General features: G+C 43.0%; 3 protein-coding genes across 4 annotated transcripts in view; 2 read left to right on the top strand and 1 right to left on the bottom strand.

Moving 5' to 3' along the window:
- The window catches only part of DIDO1 (death inducer-obliterator 1), a 50,485-nt gene extending 44,701 nt beyond the window's left edge, over positions 1–5,784 (top strand). For both annotated transcript variants that reach the window (XM_057378303.1, XM_057378302.1), the window contains one exon: positions 711–5,784. In XM_057378303.1, coding sequence (XP_057234286.1) covers positions 711–4,084 — 3,374 coding nt within the window. In that variant the 3' untranslated portion in view covers positions 4,085–5,784. The remainder of the gene's footprint in view (positions 1–710) is intronic.
- A 1,700-nt stretch (positions 5,785–7,484) lies between these two features.
- On the top strand, positions 7,485–12,556 carry TCFL5 (transcription factor like 5). Its single transcript, XM_057378318.1, has 6 exons — positions 7,485–8,373; positions 9,064–9,250; positions 9,822–9,981; positions 10,694–10,934; positions 11,342–11,483; positions 12,148–12,556. The coding sequence occupies exons 1-6, from the start codon at positions 7,643–7,645 to the stop codon at positions 12,259–12,261; spliced, it is 1,575 nt and encodes a 524-aa protein (XP_057234301.1). The 5' UTR covers positions 7,485–7,642; the 3' UTR covers positions 12,262–12,556.
- Positions 12,557–13,229: 673 nt separating this feature from the next.
- The window catches only part of COL9A3 (collagen type IX alpha 3 chain), a 30,832-nt gene continuing 19,823 nt past the window's right edge, over positions 13,230–24,238 (bottom strand). Inside the window, exons 21-32 of the mRNA XM_057378325.1 lie at positions 24,176–24,229; positions 23,549–23,602; positions 21,423–21,476; positions 20,522–20,593; positions 17,619–17,654; positions 17,384–17,428; positions 17,130–17,162; positions 16,602–16,748; positions 16,175–16,229; positions 15,291–15,473; positions 14,962–15,039; positions 13,230–14,246 (exon numbers count right to left, since the gene is read on the bottom strand). Of these exons, the coding sequence (XP_057234308.1) occupies positions 14,071–14,246; positions 14,962–15,039; positions 15,291–15,473; positions 16,175–16,229; positions 16,602–16,748; positions 17,130–17,162; positions 17,384–17,428; positions 17,619–17,654; positions 20,522–20,593; positions 21,423–21,476; positions 23,549–23,602; positions 24,176–24,229 (987 nt within the window). The 3' untranslated portion in view covers positions 13,230–14,070. The remainder of the gene's footprint in view (positions 14,247–14,961; positions 15,040–15,290; positions 15,474–16,174; positions 16,230–16,601; positions 16,749–17,129; positions 17,163–17,383; positions 17,429–17,618; positions 17,655–20,521; positions 20,594–21,422; positions 21,477–23,548; positions 23,603–24,175; positions 24,230–24,238) is intronic.

Genomic DNA, 24,238 nt, shown 5'->3' on the forward strand with positions numbered 1-24,238 from the left:
TCCGGCAGCTCCAAGGCCAGCTCAGCCCCACACCAGGTGCTGGCTCAACCAAAYACATCTCCTGGGCTTGCTTAGAACATCCACACTTTCCCTGCTTCTACTGCCTCTTAAACACAACAAATTGGGAGTAATTACCAACTTTAGCACTGTATGCAAATGCTCTTTGATGTGATCTTTTTAGCCATTACGGGTATTTGTTTAATCTGGAGCCAGACAAAATATTTATAGACTGGTATCAATGTGGACTTTTAGCACAGATTATAAAACAAATAGCAATGTTTAGTCCAGGTTTTCTCACTTTTCAATATCTCTGTGTATATTTGCAAACTAGTTAAATGTAAATATTTGATTTTTCAGGAGGAGAGGTGGGGGTGGTTGAACAGTAGAAACAGTGCAAAAAATATGACAACTTTCTTTGGTTTGAACTTTTGCAGAGACACTTTAACAATGATGCCTGGTRCTGCAGTCTTTTATTAAAAATACCAAGGAAGGAATTGAAACTTTTTAAACTTACTATAAATATATGAAAAGAGAAATATGAATGCATATGCTTATAGACTGATGAAAATTGCTAATAAGTCTGATGGAATTTTAAAAAGCTATTACCTTTATGACTTTTGTGGCAGCCACTTTATAAAATAATAGGTTTCTACTGAAATCATAATTAAAAATCAGATTTTTACGTATACAATCTTTGTGTTCTCTTTCAGGTCTTGAGTCAACTCGGCCAAATTTAATTCTTGGATTGGTTATCTGTCAGAAAGGGAAACGTCCTGCCACAGAGACAGAAAAGATGGAGGAGAAGCGAAGCAGAATTCAAACACATGAGGAASCCGAACCTTCACTGTTCTCTAAAGGGCCTCCAGCCTCACAAGAGAAGAAAACTCCAAAATACACACTTTATTCAGGAGACTCCATCGTGARTACAACACCACCTGGATCTCCTCCTCCTCCTCCACCTCCACCTCCACCTCCTGTTCCAGACACCTCAGCAGTGACACCTTCAGTATTAAAAATACTGTCGTCCATTAAAAGCGGCCCCACAACTACTGTGACCCCACCGATTTCAACGGCCGCTCCGGCCAGCAGCACTGCCACGCAGTCGTCATCCTCGAAAACTGCCACACCTCTCGAGCACATCCTGCAGACTCTCTTTGGGAAAAAGAAAACTTTTGAGCCTCTTGCCAAGGATTCTGGAACTGTTCAGTCTTCCAGTCAGGAAAATCAAGTTGCTGCTGATGGTGGGATGTCAGCAGCTCCTCTGTTAGATCCCATTGTGCAGCAGTTTGGGCAGATGTCCAAGGACAGAGCCATAGAAGAGGAGGAGGATGACAGACCTTATGATCCTGAGGAAGAATAYGGTCCAGAGAAAGCCTTTGAAATGCAGACTGGGGAAAGTGACAAACGATACAGTTTGGAAAAGCCATCTACTGCAGCAGAACTAGAGGACGAGGCCTATGATCCAGAGGATGAAACTATCTTGGAAGAAGCAAAAGTTGCTGTTGATGATTTACCCAATAAAATGTATACAGACACTAAAAGCAGTTCTTCAGAAACAYCTGCTTCATTTGTGTCTGATTTATCGGCATCCTCCTCCTTGGTAGAACAGCAGAAAATGCTGGAAGAACTAAACAAACAAATAGAAGAACAGAAAAGGCAGCTAGAGGAACAAGAAGAAGCACTTAGACAACAAAGAGCAGCTGTTGGTGTTTCAATGGCTCACTTTTCAGTGTCTGATGCTTTAATGTCACCACCACCAGCAAAAGCTTCCCTAATAAAGACTGAATTATTCCATCAGGAYCAGCAAGCTACACAAAAAGTAGAGTTACCTTCATCTTTAAATCAGCAAGCACAAGTTTTAAACCAGGGCTCTGACCCAAGGCAGAACAGAGATCCTCGACAGGCTCGAAGGATGGTGACAGAGAATGACAATGCTGATTCTCGAATAAAGCCACAGGTAGTACAGAATGAGATATCCACCAGAGAAGTCGCTCCAGCAAGTTTTCCAAATGCTTTGCAGACTTCACTTGGTAAGGAAGATAATGCTTTAATCTCCACTACTCAGCCTGGTTTTACTGCTGAGAACTGGGTTTCAAGTGAACAGACATCTGCAATGCCCCAGAAAGAGACATCTAACAGCAAATTTGAACACACCATTCAAGTTACTTTGGAAAACTTGGGTCAAACAGCTTCTGGAGATCCTTCTGCTTCCAAACCTATACGTAAAGTGCTGCTTCCAACACCKCCAAGTACATCTTTCCAGCCTAATTTCTCCACATCAAATGATAGCTCATCTTTGCAAGATATGCATCAAGTGTCATGGTCAAATGAGTCAAAGGAAGCAATGGGAAGAGATTCCTTTTCAAATACAATGTTTCCYCCACAGGAAAAGGCAGCTGGTCACTTTGAGCCGGAGATGGGTCTTTCCTCAGTGCAATATGATGAACAAAGAAATGCTCAGTCTCATCAGTTTGTAGAACAAACTGAATCTGCACCAGTTCAGAGTGAAGGTGGACCTCCYCCACAGCACTTTGAGGAAAACAGAGCATTTTCTATGTCTGGGCAAAAAGGGGGGCCTCCAATGATGCTCAATGCACCTGGRGGACCTCATGGACCTAATTTTAGAGGCCCGGCACCACCGTTCTCTGAAGAGCACAGTTTTCCAAATAATGATGGGCAAAGAGGACCTCAGTCTGGAAGATTTGGAGGTCAAAAGGGTCCCATTCCTTCCTTATTTTCTGCRCAGCATGGACCATCTGTTTTTGGTGACAATAGGGGCCCTGCCCCTTCTTACCATGGTGGTCCAAGAGGAATGTCACCATCTCGTTTTGAAGATCATAGGGAACCTCACATGGAACAAATGGAATTCTCAGATTCCCAATATGATGAAATGATGGGGCCTCCAGGACAGTTTGAAGGACCAGATTCCTCTCAGTTTATGGGAAACAGAGGACCTTCACCTTTTCCCTTTGGAGGTCAAAGACGACCTCCACCAGGTCAGTTTAAAGGACAGAGAGGAGGCCCTCAGTTTGGAGGGCCAAGAGGTCCAGCCCCAGGTCATTTTGGGGGACCAAGGGGGCCTCATCCAAATCAATTTGAAGGGCAGAGAGGTCCAGCTCCAAATCATATGCCTGGTCCAAGGGGACTTTTGCCACAGCCATATGAAGAACGGAGAGGGAGCCCACCACCCAGATTTTCCAACCAGAGAGGTCCAGCACCACATCAGTTTGGAGGACCAAGAGGAGGCACACCTCCAATGTTTCCAGAAGAAGATGAACATCCTTCCAGATTTCATTACCAGGGTCAGTCACCACAAGGTATGAAACCACCCCCAAGACCACTCCTGGACCTTCCAAGCCATCCACCAACCCACAGAAAAGAGATGTGGGAGGAAGGTGGACCATCTGCATCTCTTTCCAATATGTCTGGACAAGGACCTGAGTCAGAGGGACAGTGGCCCGCATCTGACTTCCGAGATGGCAAAAATCCTGACTATAGAGGCCAGACATTTGAAGGGAGACAGAGAGACAGRTATGAGGGAGGAAATAAAGACAAAGGTTTAGATCAGCCAGAGCCTCAACAAGCAGATAATCGCCAAGGTAGAGGCTTTGAGGAAAGRCGAAGGGATCGAGAACATGGCAGACCTTGGGAAAGAGATCGTGGCAGAAACTGGAGCAGAGACAGGGACTGGGAGAGACACAGAGACAAGGAATGGGATAAAAATAGAGATAGGAGCCAAAACAAAGATAGAGACAAGGATTCAGAGCGGGGTAAGGACTGGGAAAGAAGCAGAGACCGAGACAGGACAAGAAACAGAGAGAGGGACTCTTACAGAAGACGTGATAGAGAGCGATCAAGAAGCAGAGATAGGGATCGCGACAGAGAGAAAGACAGGGACCGGGATCGCAGCCGGGAAAAGGACAGGGATCGTGACAGAGATCGAGATCGCGACAGGGAAAGAGGGAAAGATCGCAAAGATAGGAGTAAGAGTAAGGAAATCAGTAAAGAGACGAAGCCAGAAACACCGAAGGAAACTCAGAAACCAGTGGAAACTGAAGCTTCATCTTCCAGCAACCAGTCATAGAACTGTGACTGATACTTCCCACAAATAATATACTTTTGCAAGGACTGCACATCTGTAAATACTGTACATATTCTCACCTTTTAAAAAATTCTGTTGTAAAACTAGCCTTACCCAATGTACTGACAAATTAGCAATTTTTGAACAACTGTGAATGAAAGAATCAGATAGATGAAAAGCAAGAACATATTGGACTTTCACTTGCCGCATTTTGTGCATAATGTTTTTCTTATAAAGATTCACAATGTTACCTGTACTGAAATTTTGTTTTTTCTACTTGCATCTTTATCTTAAAGTTTCCATTTACAGTACAGAAATGGAAAAAGTCTAAGAAGAGCATATTGCTTTTTAAGATTATAAAGTTATGTTTTCCAGTAACTTGAATTGTAATTTTATAGGAGAATTTAATCCAGACCTGAGGAGCCATACCTTTACATCTCATTTTCGTGATATTTTGGTGTCAAAATTGTTCCAGCAGCACAGACTAAAAATGTTGGTGTCATGTTTCTTTWACTATGGAAGGGTTGTGTGTTTAGGAAAAGACTGCAAAAGAACAGTGTTAATAATTATTTGTGACTGATGGAGGATTTGAAAATGGAATGTTATAAGCTTAAAGTGCACTATCTTCCTTTTATATACASGTATTTTGGGTCTGGAATCCATCTGTTAAATGTACAGCAAAGAAACAAGTTATACGTAGTTATTTTTCATGATGTTTTAAAGATCCCATGTTTACAAACCTGTCATTAAAGAAAATACAAGAGCAACACCTTTATAACCCACAAAACTTAGAAAAGCATCAGACATTTATTTTGAAAACTAGTAAACCAAAGGAAGGAAGAGAAATTGGCTTAATAGGCCACTAAATCTGTTACTTCAATTGAATTGATTTAGTGGAGCATTTTTTGATTTTGTTTAGGTTTTGCAGAATTTGTCCACAGATCTAAAAAATGCCACAATTTGACTGAACTTTTCATTATAGAAGTGCTCTTTCATTCTAAAAGGGCTCTTGAAAAATAAATGATACTGTTCTTTTGTTAGACCCTACTTAGGCTGGCAGTGTATATAAAACTCTCCACTCAAAAAGATACAGCTGCATTAAAGTTTAAATTATGGTTGTACATCATGTTGTGATTGAAGAGGGACATTTTTCATGGTGAAATACATCACATCGCTACTTCTCATGTAGTCCTCAAGCACGTAGTTCTAAAGTGTGAACTAAAACCCCACTAATTTATTTGAATGTGTAAATTAACCATTGGGTAAATATTGTGGTATTTTGCTGAAATAGATTTGGAAATGTAAAATTAGATTCCTGTAAACATTTTGCATCTTGAGGACTATATTACAGGTAGTATGTGTGTCACCACAGTCACACTGGTGCATCCTTGAGGTTCTTCTTCCAGGATTTCCTGGCTGAAATGATCCTYTGTCCTGAACCCGAGGGAAAATAGTAACATGCAAAGAAATGGTATTAAATGCAAACATCAACTGCAGTGTAAGATTTTTTTTTTTTCCTTAATGAGATGTTTCTAATTTAAAGACATACATAAAAGTATGCAAAATGTGTGTTTGTTTAGGTTTACTTGATAGAAATTTCTGTAAATTGTATTTTATATGGCAAAATATATCACTGTACATTAAAATATGGGACTTCACAGGTTTTTGTTACTGTAAGTAGAATAAACACCTCCAGAGAGCTGTTGTCCATTTCTTAAATATGTACATGGATATTACTTTCTACATTTTGCAATTGCTTAACAAACCATGAGAGACTGATGGCAAAAAGGTTTCATTTCCTCATAGTGTAATGACAGATGTTTTGCAGAATGTCACAACCAGCCAGTGTTGGATTTCTGCTAAAAACCAGCAGAAAATCTGTGCTTATGATTCTTTTCTCAGTTCTAAAGCATCCCCCAATTAATTTTGAAGGGTTTTTTACATTTGAATCAGGAAGCTTGGAATTTGAAGATTTTTTACATCAAAAAAATCTGAAGAAAAGTATTAATTTAGGTCACATCATTTATGAATTTCTTGGCTTTGCATTTTTATGAAATARGTGTGTAGCTTTTTATCTTCTAGGAAACTCCTTGGAGAGTTAGGGGAATGTGTTTATGATTTAGGAACAGKAAGTCCATCCTCCCAGAGATCAAGTGGCAAAAAAATCAGCAGTGTAGACAGACACCAGTGACTTTATTAAACTTCAGCTTTATGTAGTTACCTAGCAGCAGGAGTTGGATTTTGCATCAGAGTTCCTGTGTCCTCTGCTGCAGCAGGTGGTAAAAGCCAGGCTGAAACCAACATAACAATTTAACTAAATTTACAGAGACTAAAAATGGCACTGAATTATTGTCCTGAATTGCAGGAAGAACAGCTTCTGGGTTTGTCCAAACTTTTGATTTACATGAAAGAACTCACTATTTTGAGCTTTTGTCTATGCTTCCACTGAGCTAAATTAACTTTCCAGAGACTATTTTGCTAAATCTTTTTCTCTGTAAAAACCCCTGCAAAGTCTAGAACAATGTAAGCAGAAATACCATTATGTCTTAAAAAAGCTGTGAGCATTGTAAAGGGAAAAGTCCAGGAAGATTTGAGAAGTGTGTATTGAGTCAGTGTGCACAAAACTACTTAAAAAGTTTCTGATCTTGTGTCTAGAGGGAAGTTCACGGGTGAAACTGTCATTCATGGCAATGTCTCTGCACACTGCCTTAGGATTTTTTTTTTCCTGTCAATTTCCCCACCCGTACGCCGGGGACCATGGCTGTTCCCGCGGGGTTCGGGCTGAGGCGGCCGCAGGGCCCCTCGTGGGGAATGTCAAGCCACTCCTGTTCCAGCCGCTTTTGTTGCCTTCTCCTTGCACAAGTGGTTCTGTTTCACCTTCTCCGTGCCCTGATGCTGTGGGTGCAGGCGGGGCAAGCCCCTCACGGCAGCTGAGCCGCGGCCGTTGCTCTCCGTGAGCTTCCCGTTAGCGACAAAGCGCAATAACAGAGTTCAGGCTCAGCCGGCAGCAGGCTCAGTCACTTTAAATTTGGGATAACAGCGTATACCCAACCGAAAGTCGGCTAAAATCGTAAGTAAACACACACGGCGGGCGCGCGTTGCTCCCCTCAGGGAGCAGCGCCGTTGGTGGCGGCGGCCGGCAATGGCAGCGCTGAGGGGCCCGGCCCGGCTCACCCGCGGCTCCCCCCGGCCGCGGGGCCCCCGCTCCCGCCCGCCCGGGCTGCCTCGTCGCCGTGCGGGCGCTGTCTCAGGGGGTGCCAGGCCGCAGAGTGCCCGCAGCCTCCCCGCCGAGGCCGGGGCGGGGACAGGTGAAGGCCGTTTGTCGTGAGCAGCGGTGCTGGAGGGGGAGGGAGGGTCTCACCCGGGGGGGGGAGACATGGTCAGGGTGTCAGGTACCCCGCCAGCGGCAGCTTGGTCCCCACTCTGTTACCTCGCCAATCAGTGTTAAGTGCGATTTTTTCTGCCTTTGGGTTTTTTTAATGGGTAGTACTGACAACTGCTGAAGGTTTTATGGTTTTCTGTTGAAAGGGACATTGGTAACTGATTAGGTTTGCTGTAGCCATGTCAGGATCAGCCCCCGAGGAGCCTCAGACCATTCCTCAGAGCCCAGCTAGTGCTCCTGACCCCGCTCCCGTTGCTGTCGGACCTGGAGGCTCAAGTGACAGTTCCTTTGGTGAGCAAAACCTTAGCTTCGCCACCCCCGAGGCCAGCCTGGTGGAGATGATGGACATTGAGTACACCCAGCTGCAGCACATACTTTGCTCGCACACGGAGGCGCAGAGTAGTGAAGGTGAAGTGGAAGCCAAGCTCAGCGCTTTCTCCTCGCCTGGCCCCTCTGCAGACCCGCCTCTGCAGCAGCCCTCCCCCAGCACCAGTCAGGACGGGGGCTCATCCAACAGCTCTGGGAACCAGTCGGTCTGCCCAGTTACCTGTCAGTCAGGGTTGCCTTGTGACAGCTACTGGCCGAGTTCTAACCCACACCTGGGCTATGCTGACCTGCAGGAGCTCAGGATGATGTTGCTTAGCGAGTCCAACCTCCCTGTGAACCAAAGAGAGAAAGCGCCCAACAGTAGCTCTGTAGAAGTCTCGGGATGCAGTGTAGTAAAAGCTAAACAGGGTGAAAATTTCTTGGGGGAGAATAAGGAAAACATATTTGTTGAAAATTCGGCACTGGCACCAGAGGTTAGATCTAAACCTGCAGTAAGAGCTCGGTTGGAAGACAGATTCGACAGCAGCCCGACAGAAAACCCCAGATGTCAAGAACCCCAAGAATCTGGAGTAACTCTTAACAAGTGTGTTGCAATTACTTTTAGCTTACATTGTTAAACTATATGTCATGTAATTCAAAAGTGATTTGCTAAGTGAAACCTACAAATAGTGCTTTTTTTAATACATGAGAAGGATGGGCTGGGCTTTGTTAAATTGTGCCATCAAATGTGGCTGCGACTCCACTGAGCTCAGCTTAGGCCCCTCTGTTTATWRCATAAATGGTACAGCATGGAKTTCCAAAATTAATTACCTTACAACTTYATTCTTGGTAACATGTACTGTAAATAAAGGCGAGAGAACATTACCTAATTTTAATATGCAGCTTGCTAAAAGCAAAGTAGATTTTTAATCATAATAATAATACTTGATTTGAGTTATAATGCGGAGGCCTGACAATGGGGAATACTTTGAGCAAAAGTATGGTTTTACAACCTAACCCTGTACCTATCTTAATGTGCTGACAAAATGTTTTATTGAGGTGTGAAGCAACTTGTAACTGACAGATTAAAATATCTCCTTGGCTGGTTTTTATTTTCTTTTCTTGATTTGGTCCCTGAAGTGGGCAATATGGCAATAACAGTGATTACTGTTTACAGTAAATGAAAGTGTTTTCTCGGTGATAGTTTCTAGAATATTTGTAGCTGTACTTTTTTTCTGCACTCATTTTCAAGCAGTAAGCCTGATATATTTTCTGTGTTTGTTTTTRTTTAAAGCTTAGTGACATTGATCCGCCAGCCCTCAGAAGTGGTGGGTGTTCCTCTTCACCAGCAAGGGAACAGGTGTGCTGCACTAGGGAAAAATAAGGCTGCACCTGYCACACATTCCTTACCGTTTACTTACCCGTTCTTTACCATGAATGCATGTTCTGCTGCTGGAAGTGCTAATCCTTCCCAAGCACAGGTAATGCTCCTCTGCCAGATTCCAGTGCTGATGGTATTAATGTTCTAGGTGTAGTTGAATTCTGAAGGTTTGCAGTAAAATGTGGTTGGTTTTGAATAGGGATGAGCAGAATGATCTGTAATGCAATTTGTTTATTAATCTTTTAAATATACTTAATTCAACTGTGTGGCATTTGTAATTACCTGCATCCCAGTAATGAGCAGCAGGCCATTAGATTTCTTTTTTCCTAGAGTTTATCATTTTATCATCTGTTTCATYTGTGCAAGTACCATTTTCTATAGTTCCTTTCTTTCTAATTAATTTTGATGATAAAGATATCTCCTCCTCCACAACTTGCAGTAAACTCTGAAGCCCAAGTGATCGAATGGCCCTGAGAAATGTCAGAGGTATCCCCAAAATTCATCAGTCTGTCAAAATCCCATGCTTATGTGTATTTGGGATTTATTCTGCCTAAAGAAGTAACTTAAGAAGTTAACAGAAAGATATCAAAATAGTCTCTTCTTTTTCTTTTCCTTTTTTTGGTATATAGTCATATAAGTTTTTCCTTTTTTTTTTCTTTTTGTTTTCACAGACCTGTGGAACATCTTGCACTATTTTGGAAGCTGCCAAACATCAAGACCTTGGGATACCCAAGACATTCCCTTTTCTCTATCAGGAGGTTGAATCCACAAAACAGACAGTAGGTGCTATAAATAAAGCTTTGCCTGAGGAAGTTTGGATTAAAGTTGGAGGTAAACCATTTATCTTCACTTACTTTTCTCTTGGTCTTCAAATCTACTTTTTTTCTGAATTTGTGCTTTTCTGGAATTATTATGATTTTAGTGAATGTGAGAGGTGAGGTTTTTATGGCAGAGATGCTCTATAGCCAACATGGGTCTAGGTTTCTCCAAGGAAGTTCAATACCTATAAGTTTAATTGTGCTTTCAAAGTTGTTTAGCAYTTCTGGCTTGGAATTAGGAGACTCAAGGTTACGAAGAACCTTTGAAAATTTGGGGCTTGGGTCAGCAACTGTTTTCTTTAGAAGCATAGAATGATTAAGGTTGGAAAARACCTCCAAGATCATTGAGTYCAGCCTTTGACCGAACGCCACCAWACCCTGTGGCAGAGGGGTACATTCTTTGACCCCAAAGCTGATCCAGCAGATGCATTCAGTATCAAACTGGAGAACATTTTAAGGGCTGCCTCAAGTGCTCACCAAGGGCAGACAACATCTCAGTGGGCTCTYTGAGAAAATGAAAGCTSTGTGGATTTTGGAATAGCAAGCAGTGCCTTAGGCCTTCTGCAGGACATGTCTTGCCATAAGAATCAATGTAGGTTGGCAGTAAAGCTTCAAAGATTGTTCTGCATAAATAAAGCACAAAATAACTTTCCATGATCACTATTTTCAGATTAGTGGGAGAGTAATAAATTGGTTGTTCTTTTCATCTTTGTTTTTCCAAAAAGACACCTTATGCAAGCAAGCCATAAACAGAAGTTGCAGCCGAATAAATCTGTTGGATCCAAACATGGATCGCAAACCTCTCGGTGAAATTCGTAATGCCCGGGACAACAACCAGAGCACTGCAGCTGCCCAGGGCCCCTGGCAGTCRGCACAGCCCAGCTCCAGTGTGCAGGTACAAAGTGGTTCCCAGGATGGAAGCACCCAGAGAAGGGAAAGGCACAACCGCCTGGAGAGAGACAGAAGGTAATTCTGGGAGCAGGGATCATGCAACACCTCTTGAGGCCTAAAATACTGGCACTGCAATACTCTGATTATCCAGAGTAAATGTAAACATGACATATTTAATGTTAGCTCAAGAAAAAGCAGTGCAGGAGGTGAGGGTTTGATGTTCGTTAGAGGAAGAATATATCTATGTTTCATTGTGGTTGTCTTTGTAGTTTTACTCTGYAAGCAAACAAAATAGATTGCAAAACGTTTCACCAATTCTGTAAAGATAAGGTGACTTGTGTGTTACACAACTAATACACAAAAAGCTTGTATATTAGTATTAGGACAAAAAGCAGTCCCCAAAATCCATGGCTGGTAGCACATTTCTTTATTTTTCCCTTCGCTCTGGCCCATGATTGATAACCTTGGGTGTTTTCCTGCAGGCGCAGGATCCGGGTTTGTTGTGATGAGCTCAATCTCCTGGTTCCCTTCTGCACGATTGACACTGACAAGGCAACAACTTTGCAGTGGACAACTGCATTCCTCAAGTACATTCAGGAAAGGCATGGYGACTCCCTGAAGCAGGTTTGAAATCTCATTTCACTTTTGATCTCGATAAAAATGTGAAATATTTTAAAACTGTCATAATACAGCTGATAAATGAGATGCAAAGCTTCTGCTTGATGCTGTTTTTGGTGGACGCATCATATCCTTGAAGTGTCCTTTAAATATTTATTTTTTAGCTGGTTCAGTTCTCTAGTGAGAAATGACAGCCTATCCTCAATGTTTTCAAATCAGATTTTAAATTTTTTTTTTTAAGTTACCCAGTTCCTGAGCATGATCCTARTTGGACAATAATATAAAATTAAGGTTGTCTCCATCATTATTTCCCTCCTTCATTTTTTCTATTTTCTACATCTTTCACAGTCCTCTTTGTAGTTTTCATGAACTCTTAGTTCAGRGAGGGGGATCACAGCTACATGCCCACACTACAGTGAGCGTGTGAGCATAACTGAAGGGTCTCATGCCCTAAAAGCAGCTCTCATTCACCACACCATTAGGTGCAGCTCCAGAATAATTCTGGCTCTGCCAGGAATTTTAGGAGAGTGTGTACTGGAAAACCTGCTGGTCTAGATACTGGTATGGTCCCTCAGCACTTCCCATTGAAGGCGCTAATGAAACAAGAGCATCCATCTCAAGTAAATGTATGTATTAAATAACATTTCTTCTTTGTATTTTTATATTTTAGGAATTTGAGACTGTGTTCTGTGGTAAAACAGGCAGGAGGCTAAAAATAGGAAGACCAGACTCCTGTGTAATGTGCCCAGCACAGGAAAACCGCACGGCTACAGAGACCAAATAGCCTGACCTGCCCACCTTGAACTGTGTGACAATAGTCCAAACTGTGTTTTATTCTTTCCATTTACATGCTGAATAGGAATTTGAAAATGTAACTTGTAAATATATATAAATAGAGTCTTAAAGAAAACATTCTTTTTTGGAAATGGAAGTCARCTACCAGTAGTGGAAATCAGTGCCCTGTTCAAGGGGCTTTGAGACCAGAAGCTACGAGAGAATGTCATGACTAAGTATTTTTACCCTTTAGTTATACAAAATGTGCTTGTCATCCTGCTTTGGGGTCTTATTTGTTTGCTTTTACTTTCTTTTGTAAAGATGATGCAAAAGAGTTAGGAAGAGTTGTAGAACATCCATCTGTCCGTTATTTCAATGGCTAGATGCAAACTCATTCTTCCAGTGTAAAAATAAAGTTACCATATTACAATGCCCATTTTTCCATTTAAATTGTAAATATTGGTTACTTGGACAAGGGCATAGTTTCTAAATTGTGCATATTAAGAATTTTCCATTTGCATACATATTTAACATAATTAGCCCCAAAGAGTAATGCAATGGTGTTGGCATTTTTAATGTCTGCCACAACAACTGTCCAACAGGTTYTCATGTTGTTACTTTAGACTAAAAATGACATATTTTAAACAGTAGATATTTAAATGCACAAACTATTTTTATATTTAAAGAGAAATATGATGCTTCGTTCATAGGCTTTGGTATATAGGACAGAAATAGAACTSTGTGTGAGCTGAGGGTGGTTTTATTAATTTTTTTACATAGATGATGCTAGCAAGTTTTAAAGTGTAAAAAAAGTGTAAAAAGTTCTACCAAAATTAATTAACTGGGTTATATCACGGATAAGAACAATTGTGCAGAAATTTATATCCAAATAATCCTAGTRAAAACAGTTCTGGAAAATGGAGTTTAGCCAAGTTAATTTGATTAGTATRATGACACTTAAGACATCACAAAGAAAAGTTWAAAAAAATCTCCTTTTATTTTTACAACAGTTCATACAGGTGGTTTTGGCTGGACTTTAAAAGCACATCCTTTCTTAGGTGGGCTTCCATCACAATTATTGTGCAAATAGCTTACGTAGAGGTCATGAAAATGCTGTTACCTCATTTCCTTTATTATCAAATGGAAATATATAAAAATTCTTCCCTGGAAATTAAAATATTAATATTACTCCTTTTGCAGAATTCAGTCGCAAGAGAATTCAGTTGCATTACTGTTTACTAGTCTTGGCAAATATTTGAGGTGCAATCTGAAATKTTTTAAGTGACAGCACGAACTTAAGCAATGGTCATTCCTTAGGCCAGAAGGTTCAGATGTTAAAATACAGGATATTAAAATGCCTGATTTCCACTGATGGAAGAGGCAGCTCAGTCCTGAGTGCCTTAACAACATGTCTGAGTGCCAAACCTGCAGGACTGAAGTCAGTGGGAGCAGCACCAAGGAATTCAATGGGAAAGGCTCAAACTTTCTTAGGAAAAGGTCGTGATCTTTAGTACATGGGGGTGATGTAAAAAGGAGCAATGCTTCCTCTTGCAGGTCCTGAGCAAAGGGAGGAAGGAAAGGTGAGGTTCTTTAGCAGTAAAAATTCTGGAAAATAATTGGGGGGATGAAAAGATAGTCATAAAGCATCTTTAATTAAAGTTTTCATCTGATGCTTTCTTTTTCATAGAACTGTGTCAAAGTCTCCACTTAATAGAATAGAAGGAGCATCTGTCCTTTTAGCACTAGAAGGATTCTGTTTTCTTACAATGCACTGTTTATTTAAATATTCAGTCACTTCTTCACTTCTTGTACTGTTGGTTTATGATTTTTTGGAAGTTGACGCTGCAACAGCTCCCATGCAAGCCGAAGTGTCACATATTCCTGGAGTTCCCTGAGCCCCGACAGTCCCAGGAGTCCCAGGATCCCCTGGCAGCCCGGGTTCACCCTGAGCACCATCACGGCCATTTTTAGTAATTCCAGGCACACCAGGTGGTCCTAAACAAGAGAGGGGAAAAGATTAYATGAAATACAGCCATCTCTTCTTTTTTAATATCTGTATATATGTGTTGCTTTTAGAGATCTTAATATACTTTAAGTGTCTGTACATCACACTTGTTATGGCCTGTTGAGTACAAGGTGTTTTCAATAAATTTACCCTGAATCTGGAGTACGTGCTTTGGATTTTTGTATCCCTAATTTGGTCAAGGGATGTTTTGGCTGTGTGAGCTAATAGCCTATTAACATGGATTAATGCAATTATTTTATGGAAGATTCTGAGACAACTGGGTATGAATACTTTAAAATTTTATGGCATAAATTCTGTGGAAGAATTTAAGATAACACGGTTATAAATATTATGGTTTTATGGAATTCTATCAATGCAGAGCCTGCTCTTGGTGCCTGTATCTTATTCATTGTACAGGTGTAATCCCAAACAGAAAAGCTGCTATAATAGGTGAGCATAATAAAGAATATTCTTCCAAGTTTTTAATAGATATTAATTCATTTGCATAAATTAATCTTGAATCTTTTAGTAAAGCAATCCATCAGGAAGCAGGCAACATCCTTTCCCTTAATCTGGAGGCAGAGCCTTGGAGTTGTCACACACCTTTAAATTAATGCTGATAATTTATTGCCACCAACACGCAGAGCTGTCCCTCCTCAGCCTTTACTTCAGTGACGGAGCATCAAATTATTTCCCCACACTTACCCTGAAGTCCTTGATCACCATCAGGCCCATCGATACCTTGGCCAACAGGTCCTTTATCTCCCTTTTCACCAGTGTCACCTTTAATCAGAAACACAATTTCCACCGTGAGTTGTGCACTGCAGCCAAAGCCAAGGACAGGAAGGGAGAGGACAAGAAAAGATAAAAATCCTCTGGATGTTGCACGGATCTTTGCTTACAATGCACCCCTAAAAATGCAGAACTCCCTTTTGAACTCCAAGGCTCAATCTCTCCTCCCCAGTGCTGAATTCAGTAGTAATTTGCAATTTATTTCAGTGGCCATAAGAGAGAAGCAAATAGTCCTGACTGACCTCTGGGTCCAGGATCACCAAGCTCTCCTGGTGGCCCTCTGTATCCCGGGGGCCCACGAGGACCAGGATGCCCAATGCTTCCCGTTGATCCAGGGGGTCCTGGGGGCCCCGCTGGGCCAGGCCGGCCCGTCATTCCAGGAGCCAAGGGCTTCCTCAGGTTAGCAGCCAACWGGGCAATTTGCTCTGAAAAACACAATTAAAACACTATAGAAACATCCAACATTTGCACTCTTCGCTTGGGCAGATCTTCCTGCCACTGCTCCTGGCAGAAGGAAACGTTAAATCTGGCCTTTCAGCTCACCTGTAGTGTTGTGGGATTTTTTTACATTTTTTACAGAGGGAGATTAATAATCATAAGTCTGCAGGATTTTAAGCTGTTGATTATTCCTGTTTCCAAAACCACTTTAAAAGATGTCAAGTATTCTAACAAATGACAAATAATTAAAGCAAGCTTTCTGAAGCAAACTGTAAGAGTTTGACCTTATCCCAAATGGAGAAGGTCACCTCCAAATGGAAAACAGTCACTTTGAAGAAAGAARGACACTCCATGGGGACCTGCTCCAAGGAAATGAGGTGCACTGAGGAGATGGGAGGTGAAGTTCACAATGAGACAGATGAGGGCAGGAGGTCTCACAGCCAGATACTTCTGTCAAAGCTGCTTTCAGTGCACTGTGTCTGTTCCCATGATGAATCATTTAAAAATACTAATTTTAGAACACCGAAAGACATCCCCAACAAGGTGACCTCCTGAATAATTTCCTTATATTAAAGGTCAGTGTATTTTTTTCTTTTYATGACAGAAAATTAACAAATCTCAGAAGCCATCTTATATTCAGGGTCTACTCATCTGGTAATTAAAGTCAGTTTTCTCTCAGTACACTCACCATTTATCATTTCCCCACAGACTTCTCTGATATGTTGTTCACTGGCCTCTTTGCCCTGCAATTAACAGAAGAMTTTGTTCTTATACAAACTTCCTTATCAATAACCATCCCTGGCAGAAGTTTCAGGACACAAAACACATTTCCAGGAGCTCAGGAAGTAGCACAGGGTCCTGCATGAAGAGCATTGGGTTCTTTCCCCTCTTCAAAAGGTGATAGCTTCCCTTCAGACTCTGCTGTACTAATGGCAGAGATTAATTTTAATTTAATTAATTTTAATTAGGYCAGATATTTAATCAGGGCCTTATTTAGCCTTATTTTTGCCTGCTGAAATGCAGGACCTTATTTTTTGGACAGCATCCAAACTCCTCGATCCACTTTTTTGCTTCCCAGGCTCCCTGACTGTGCCTCGGGAGCAGCAGACACTTACAGGAGGTCCAGGTTTTCCCGTGATGCCAGGGACACCCCTCTCCCCCTGGTGACCCATGGGTCCTGGATGTCCTGGGATCCCTGGTGCTCCAGCAGTCCCGTTAGGTCCTTGGGCACCTTTTGGACCAAGTTCTCCTCTTCTTCCTGGCTGCAWTGAAGAATAAAAAAACCCAAACCCATTTAAGATGGAAGACATGGTCCCTTATTTTCTCTTGAGGGCTAGGTAAAACTTTCTTCAGGTTTCCTGAATGCATTTGGATAATCATTTATATTTCTTACATCCTAAAARTGTTTTTACATATACAGGTCATAGGAGGACCCTTTGTTGCAGGAAGATTATCAWACATATTTCAATATTTTGAATACACAAACCCCCATTTTTCTCAYAGATTTTATAGCATGACTGTGAGGAAAGCCTGCTTCTAGGGAATTACACCAAAGCAGAGTTTATTGTGTAGTTTTAAAGATGCAATTGTCATGTTTACTCCCAAACCTTTTGGGGCGTGAGCCCCCGRTGTCTGACACTCACCTCTCCTTTTTGGCCGGGAGGACCAAAGGGACCCTGTCAGAAAGAAAAGGGACATAAAGAGTGATTCATTCAGAAAATGCACGCAATCCCAGTCTCCCAAGCTGCTCTGATGTGTGCAAGGCTTGGGTTGCCTTCTGTTCACAGCAGGGTTGRACATCCTGGGTGATTAATTCCCACTGACCATAGTGATCCACTGTTTTCTAGATCCATCAGTTATTAGAGGAGTCAACTCTACTGAATTTAAGGACACCTACCAGCTCTCCTTTGTCACCTGGGAGGCCATCAGCTCCAGCAAAGCCCTGAGAGAGAGAYCAGAGTTAACCCTGCACCACTGCTGACAGCAAGGACCACCCTGGGGCTTGGATAAGCTGAGGGAGATGGGAGCTCTCAGCAGCTRCAGCTGCTCCAGAAGGGGAAATGGAACAGAAATCCATTTCTGCTGTCAAAAGCTGTGCCTCTGCTGACAGCAGCATCAAAGTTATCACTTACCTGGTTCCCTTTGGGACCAGGAACACCAACAGGACCCTGAAAATAAATAAGAGAAAGAAGGCAAATGAGCTCAAAGTGTTCCTTTGCTGTGAATTCGTGGTGTGGTCAGATGCTCGCTCAGCAAGGGGTCAGGAATCAGTCTCCCAGCTGCCAAAAAAGTGCAAATCTCATTCACACTTCCTAGAAATGAGAAGGGATTTAAGCATCCTTGCCAGCTTTGTGACACTCCCCACATCCCTGGTGTGTGTTTTAGGACAATTTCTCAGGCTGTGATGTGAGGAGGATATAAAACTCATGATRTAAAACAGGCAAGAATATTTTCATACCACAAGGGCAAAAATTCAAGATGTTTTTCAGGACTTTATTAGACTGTCAGTTTTCCTGGATTTAGAATGARGTGCTCCTGATTTGAAGATTTGTGGAACAGCATGGCCATACGAATAAAATACATTTAGATGATGAAMTGATTATCACCCCAGGAACAATCCAGGCAATTTGAAAAAATCCTTCCATCTTTATCTACCTGACATTCACASAGAGAACATGAGACATTTTCAGCCCTATTTGTGATTTTTCTGCTCYAACAAGGAGTTCAGGAGAACCCCAGATGTTTTTCTCTACTGCAAAATCTACATGTGAAATTCAAACATTTCACCCTTCAAGCAGGATTTCTACAGCACATTAATCAAGCTGGCATCTGCAAACTGATCCTTTTTTTATTAACTAGATCTAGAAATGGCTCAGCAGAACTGAATCTTCAAGGAGGGCAAACACACAGTACAAGGACATTATTTTGCTCAAGTCAAGCAGTAAGTTAAAAGGAGAGGGGATTTCTATTAATGAAAAGTAACAGAAAAATAGACAATGGAATGTACAAATGAAAGAATGCCTATAACTATTCATAASACCCATTTTATGTCAGCTGATGGCAAAAGCAATATATTCCTTTCTGAACATTTTCATCTCTGACTTCACAGAGTCTCCTGGCTCCATGAAAGTTAATGGCAATAAAACACAGTTCAGTCACCAAAGGCCAAGTCCTGCAAGGAACATTCCCTTAAAGACAAGCTCAGCCCAGAGGATTTTCATCCAAAACTGTAATTCACTGCAGTGGTGATTCCTAGCAGCAGGAACAAGTGGCAGGATTTTAGGACTGYCAGCCCCATGCCTTCACATGTGTTTCATCTGATCAGTTAAACAAAACTCACGTTTTTGRCCAAGTATTTAGTGCTGCCAGTAGGGAGCAGAGAGAGGCATTGCCCCAGGTGGCTTCTGGCTTCCAAAATCCTCAGGAATTTGATCACAATAAAAATCCTCAGGAAAAATATTTGTCTACTGCTGCCTCAATCAGCAGCAGCAGTCAAATCCTTCCCCTCCCCACATCCCACTCCAGCAAGATGGTTGATATATTTTATCTCAATTCTATTTTATATCTTACAGTCAAATGCACTAAASCACTCGTATTTTTCATGCCAGCAAACACATTTAGTGAAATGTTGGTTTATATTCCTGGCCATAGTCAGCCCAAGGACTGTGAAAAAGCCTGTCAGTACCCGTTAGCTCAGGCATGAAGGGATTTTTCTTTTTTTTCAGAGAAAAGCCTCAATTGATTTCARGAGAGTTTGATGAGTTGGCTGCAGCTGGGGTGGTGTAATTGCATTGATCCTGTGTGTGCAGTTCTCCTTATCCATGTCAGGACAGCAGCAAAGCAAGCTCAGAGCAGATCTTGGGGTTCTTTGTGTGTCCCCAGCACCCCCAGCAGCACAGGCTGTTTGTTTAGGCCATAAAAACACAATCTGAGCCTTTAGGGTMAACCAGCACCACTGACTGAACCATGTCCTCAAATGTCACATCCATGCTTTGTCTCAGCACTTCCAGCTATTCCAACGCTTTACAACCCTTTCTGTGAAAAAAAAAATCCCTAATATCGAATCTAAACCTCCCCTGGCACAACTTGAGGCCGTTTCCTCTCATTCTGAACAATCAACAATCACATCTTAAGAGTAACCACACTRAACTTCAGAGCCAGAAATAAAACCCAGATTATTTTTTATTGCTTTAAGCATATAACGTTCTCCCTTCCTCTGCTCAGAGCAGCTCCCTGGGCGCTTCGTGCAGGGGCCTCTTCCCCTCTGAACGTACATTTTTCACCACAGCAAAGCCCTGAATGCAGTCAAGAGCTCCTCAGCTCCACAATAACCCTCCTGTTTCACACTTGCAGCTCACAGTCACTCCAAGAGGTTTTTTTAAACCTGCCTGGAGCCAGCACAGAGGGGCCATTGTGGAACTGCTGCTGCTTTCACAGAAATTTCACYTTCTAGCTGGGGAGGAGGGAGCTGCTGAACACACGGCTCCTGTTCTCCTGCAAGCCCCCAAAAAYGCTGCTCACTTTGCCCTGCTGGCTGCTTCTAAATGAGAATGAGCTCATTTAAATAAAAAGYCACATTTATTGTGAGGTGGGATGGTCAGGTGCGCTGCTGTTCAGAAAGAAAAGTCACTGATAAAACTGTAATTAAAAAAAAAAAAAACCAGAAAGTCTAATCAAGCATCTGAGTAACAAAAACATGTGAATCAGCTCTCCTGTGTTCCTGGGGAATGAGGCTTTGGTGGAATTGGCAGGTAGAGCAGGGAAAAATCCCAAACTCTCTGTTCTGGTTAGGATAGGGCCTGGAAGGTTCTTTTAAAAAAATCCATCCTGTCAGAAAATAGTGGGAGCTTCTGCAGTGAAACAGAAACCAGGAACAGAAGGGACAGAATGCACAAATCCTGCTCCCTGCCATGGGGTCAGACCTGGGCAGCTCCAGAGGAGAGACCGGACACTCATCAGCCAGAGCCACTTTGGGGCCCTGTTATCCCCTAAATCCCATCTCACTCAGGGATTATTCCCAGTGTCCTGTCCTTACCCTGTCCCCCGTCTCTCCACGGATTCCAGTGGGGCCAGGAAGGCCGGGCTCRCCGCTGGCACCTTTGGGTCCCTGTTGGGAAAAACAAAAACCAAGCTACAGCTGAGCAGTGCCAGSAAATCCTGCACCCTTCAACACCTCAAAGTTCATCAGTCTCCATAAAGTRTTCACAAAGATTATTTGTCTTATATGATCTCTCTCCATTTTTTCCCCCAGGATCACTTGGTTGGTTGGAACAGCTCAATTCAGCTTCTCTCCTGCTCCACAGCYGAGCTCAGGCACACACCAAGGTGCTCCAGACTTTGGTGTGGGTCTTTCATTAATAAACCTCTTAAAACTGATAAACATTCAACATCTGTGATACCACAAAGTGATGCTGCCCTCAGCCAGGCTCAGTGGGGAGTGGGTGTGCTGCTCCCTTGGAGAAGGGAGGGAGAAATACTAAAGTTTCCAGTGCAGCAAGAGGGAGTTCACTGAAGAAATATAGACTGAGAGTGCTCCAGATCAAGGAAAAATTGAGGTGTCCTTACAAAGGCCAAACTCAAAAAATCATAAAACACTTTGGGTTGGAAGGGAACTTAAAATTCTTGTCATTCTGACCCCCTGTCATGRGCAGGGACATCTTCCACTCTCCCAGGGTGGCCAGAGCCCCACKGAAGCTGGCCTTGGACACTGCCAGGGATGGGGCAGCCACAGCTTCTCTGGGCAACCTGTGCCAGAGAACAAAACTCAACCCCTCCCTTTACAAATTTTAGATAGAAATCATTCCTGCAGGCAGCTGATTTGTGGTCCTGGCAATGGAAAGACCTTCCTGCCCATCCCTCACTGCCATCACCCAGCTTTGGGGCCAAGGTCTGCAGAGAACACTGACCTGCCCATAACTGCCCCTCTCAGCACTGACCTGGAAACCTCGGACACCACGAGCTCCTATGGGGCCTTGGAGGCCGAGTGGTCCCTGGAAAGAGAAARATCAGCTTTGGTAAGTGACTTTTGTAATTAAACTGGCAGAGAGGGAAGGTGCAGTTGTGTGTGCAGCACTTTGCCCCRTGGCACTGCTGAGGAATCACTGCAGAGCTGTGTTTGGTGTGTGCTGAGCTTTCTAATATCAYTGTTACTGACAGAAAGGTTTATTTGTATAATCAGTGTTCAAGAACATCACACACTCATGAGCAGTAAAGATGAAGGACAGCAAAAAGAGAAAAGAGGCAGCATGACAGAGCATGGACAAAATCCATTAGAGGGACCTGCCAGCCCAATATCATGCTTTTAAYTGATTGCAAGAAACTGCTGCACAACACGTGCTGCAGGTCCTTGGAAATGAAAAATGGCAATTGCATCCATTTGCTTGGACATCCTTGGCTCCAGCAGTGCAGAAAAAGGCAGCAATTTGTGCTCCTAAGAGCTCACCAGACAGAACGTGAGYGTTACCATTGGGAGGCTCTATTGCTTTCTCCTGAGAAAAATCACATATCCAATGAAGATCTGGGATGAAAAAAGAAAAAYCCCTCAGTAGTTTAGGCATTTAAATCTCATTTTGTAAACTGTCTCCTTGAAATAGATGCCTTCAGCAAGCTTCTGTCATGAGGCAGGGCTGCAGCTTTGTCTCCTTTCAGTGCCATCCTTGATGGATGGAGCATTCAGGGACACAAATGAACCTCAAACTGGCCACTGGAATAAAGCAGCATCATCTTCAGAAAGCTGAACAACTGCTCAGGTATTTTTGTGGTTTCCACTTCTGTTTGCTGCTTGTAATTCAGTAAGGAACATTGAGAGCTATAAATACAGAGGTCTCAGAAAGTTGAGTTAAATTGCATCAAAAATGACTCTGCTGTGCTGGTGCCCTTAAATGTGGYGGGATCTGGAGGGACCTGACAGGCTCTGAGAAACCCTTGGTACTCAGAGCTAAAAAGACCCAAATTGTTTTGAGCCAGACAGCCTCAACACCAGAAAAATCCTGCAACYCTCTTCCAACAGCCCAGTCTTTACTAAGAAATGATGATTCTAATAAAACAAACCAGAAAGGAGAAGCCCAGGTTAGACATAACCATGGGTTCAGCTGCTACTGCACCAACACAATCAGCTCGACTGCTTTTGCTTTTTGGCCGWAATAATGTGGTACCTTTTGTGAGGYCAGCTATTCTGGTGAAAAATTGCAGGCATAAAAGCAAACATTATTAATACAGTTTATTTCTAAAGCTGATTTCCCTCTCCTTGGAAGCTTAAGCAGCAGCTGCTCACAAACAATAAATCATACAGTTCAATTTCTTCCAAGTGGCACGTACAAGAAATCATATTAGACTTGTTGTAGGCTCCTGGATTTCAAAATGAGATTAAGATGGGGGGAAAAAAGGAAAAGGAAAAGGAAAAGGAAAGAAAGCCCAACAAAACCACGAGAAGATCAGATCCAACCCCAACAGCACTTGCTGGGGAGTGACAAGATCAAACGGGGACCCAACCATTCTTAGTACTGTGATCAAAATCAGGATTTTACCTCCAGATATTATTTATTATCATCCCTGTGGTTCAGCAGGGAGCCATGCAATTATTCCCAGTTTTGCTGTATGTGTAGGTTTAGCAGGGGATGCCTCTCCAGTGCTCCAAGGACAGGGATGCAGGAATGGGGAGGATTTCAGGTGTCATGAGCTGGTGGCACAGTYCACCACAACAGCTCCCCAGGAGCTTTGCTTCACCAATGCCTCCCTTCAGCACAGGCAGAACCTTCCCATTCCTGTGCAGTGAGGGATTTTCTGACTGTGCAGTGCTCCCTGCCAGACTGTGGCATCTCCACAAAGCCCTTGGACAGCTGCAGTTTGCTCTGCCARGCCAGATGGGAGGGATCCCCTGGCATTTCACAGAACCATCAGTGAGAGCAGGATCTGACCCAGCCCTGGAGCAGGAATTTCTCTGCTGCCAAAGCTCCCCAGAGACAASTCTGAGAGAGAATGGGGCCTTTCACTGTGGCCAGAGGGTGACCCCACCCCACAGACCCGATTTTGGCCCCTCTCTGGTGCTCAGCTCTGTACTCACAGTTGCTCCTCTGGGTCCTGGCAGACCTCTCTCACCAGGAATGCCAACGTCGCCCTGCAGGGACACCAATGTCAGCTCTGGTATTTAGGAGCCACAGATCCACCCTTCCCACCCTGCTGGGATGTGTTCCTGGATCCCAGGCTGTCCAGCCCCAAACTCCTGCCCCACTGGCCCATCTGCCAGCCCACAGCTGGGTTTTGCCCAGTACCTGTGCCCAGCACCCTGCCCAGCCAGCTCAGCACTCCCTGGGGAGCTCCACACCAGCGTGGACTGCTTTAATTTATATTAAAGCAATTTCAGAAGAAGTGAAGTTATTAACTTCATTATTCTGCTCTGATTTGACGTGCAATGAGAGACCTTTGCTTGAAGCAATGGAGGGTTTGGATTTCTGCAGCTTTCACTGTGAAAATTATGATTTCAATGTCTCTCCTGCTGCCCTTGCAGGTCCATGAACATTAATCCTTGGCAGGAGAGTAAAGAACAGGATATACAAACAGATCCCTGGAGTGCTCAGTCCCATGGGATTGCAGGTGTTGCATCCCTCGATTTGTGCAGGGAAGCAGCATGTGAGCCCCAGCTCCCCAGTTTGGTTCAAAGCTCAGCCCAGTGTGAATTTGGGAYACTTACAGGGATTCCTGGCTCTCCTGAGGGTCCTGTCTCTCCTGTCACTCCAGGACTGCCCTGCAGAGC

Source organism: Malurus melanocephalus, unplaced genomic scaffold (assembly GCF_030028575.1).
Source record: "Malurus melanocephalus ecotype Western Australia unplaced genomic scaffold, MMel_1.1 scaffold_353, whole genome shotgun sequence".
Taxonomy (NCBI): Eukaryota; Metazoa; Chordata; class Aves; order Passeriformes; family Maluridae; genus Malurus; species Malurus melanocephalus.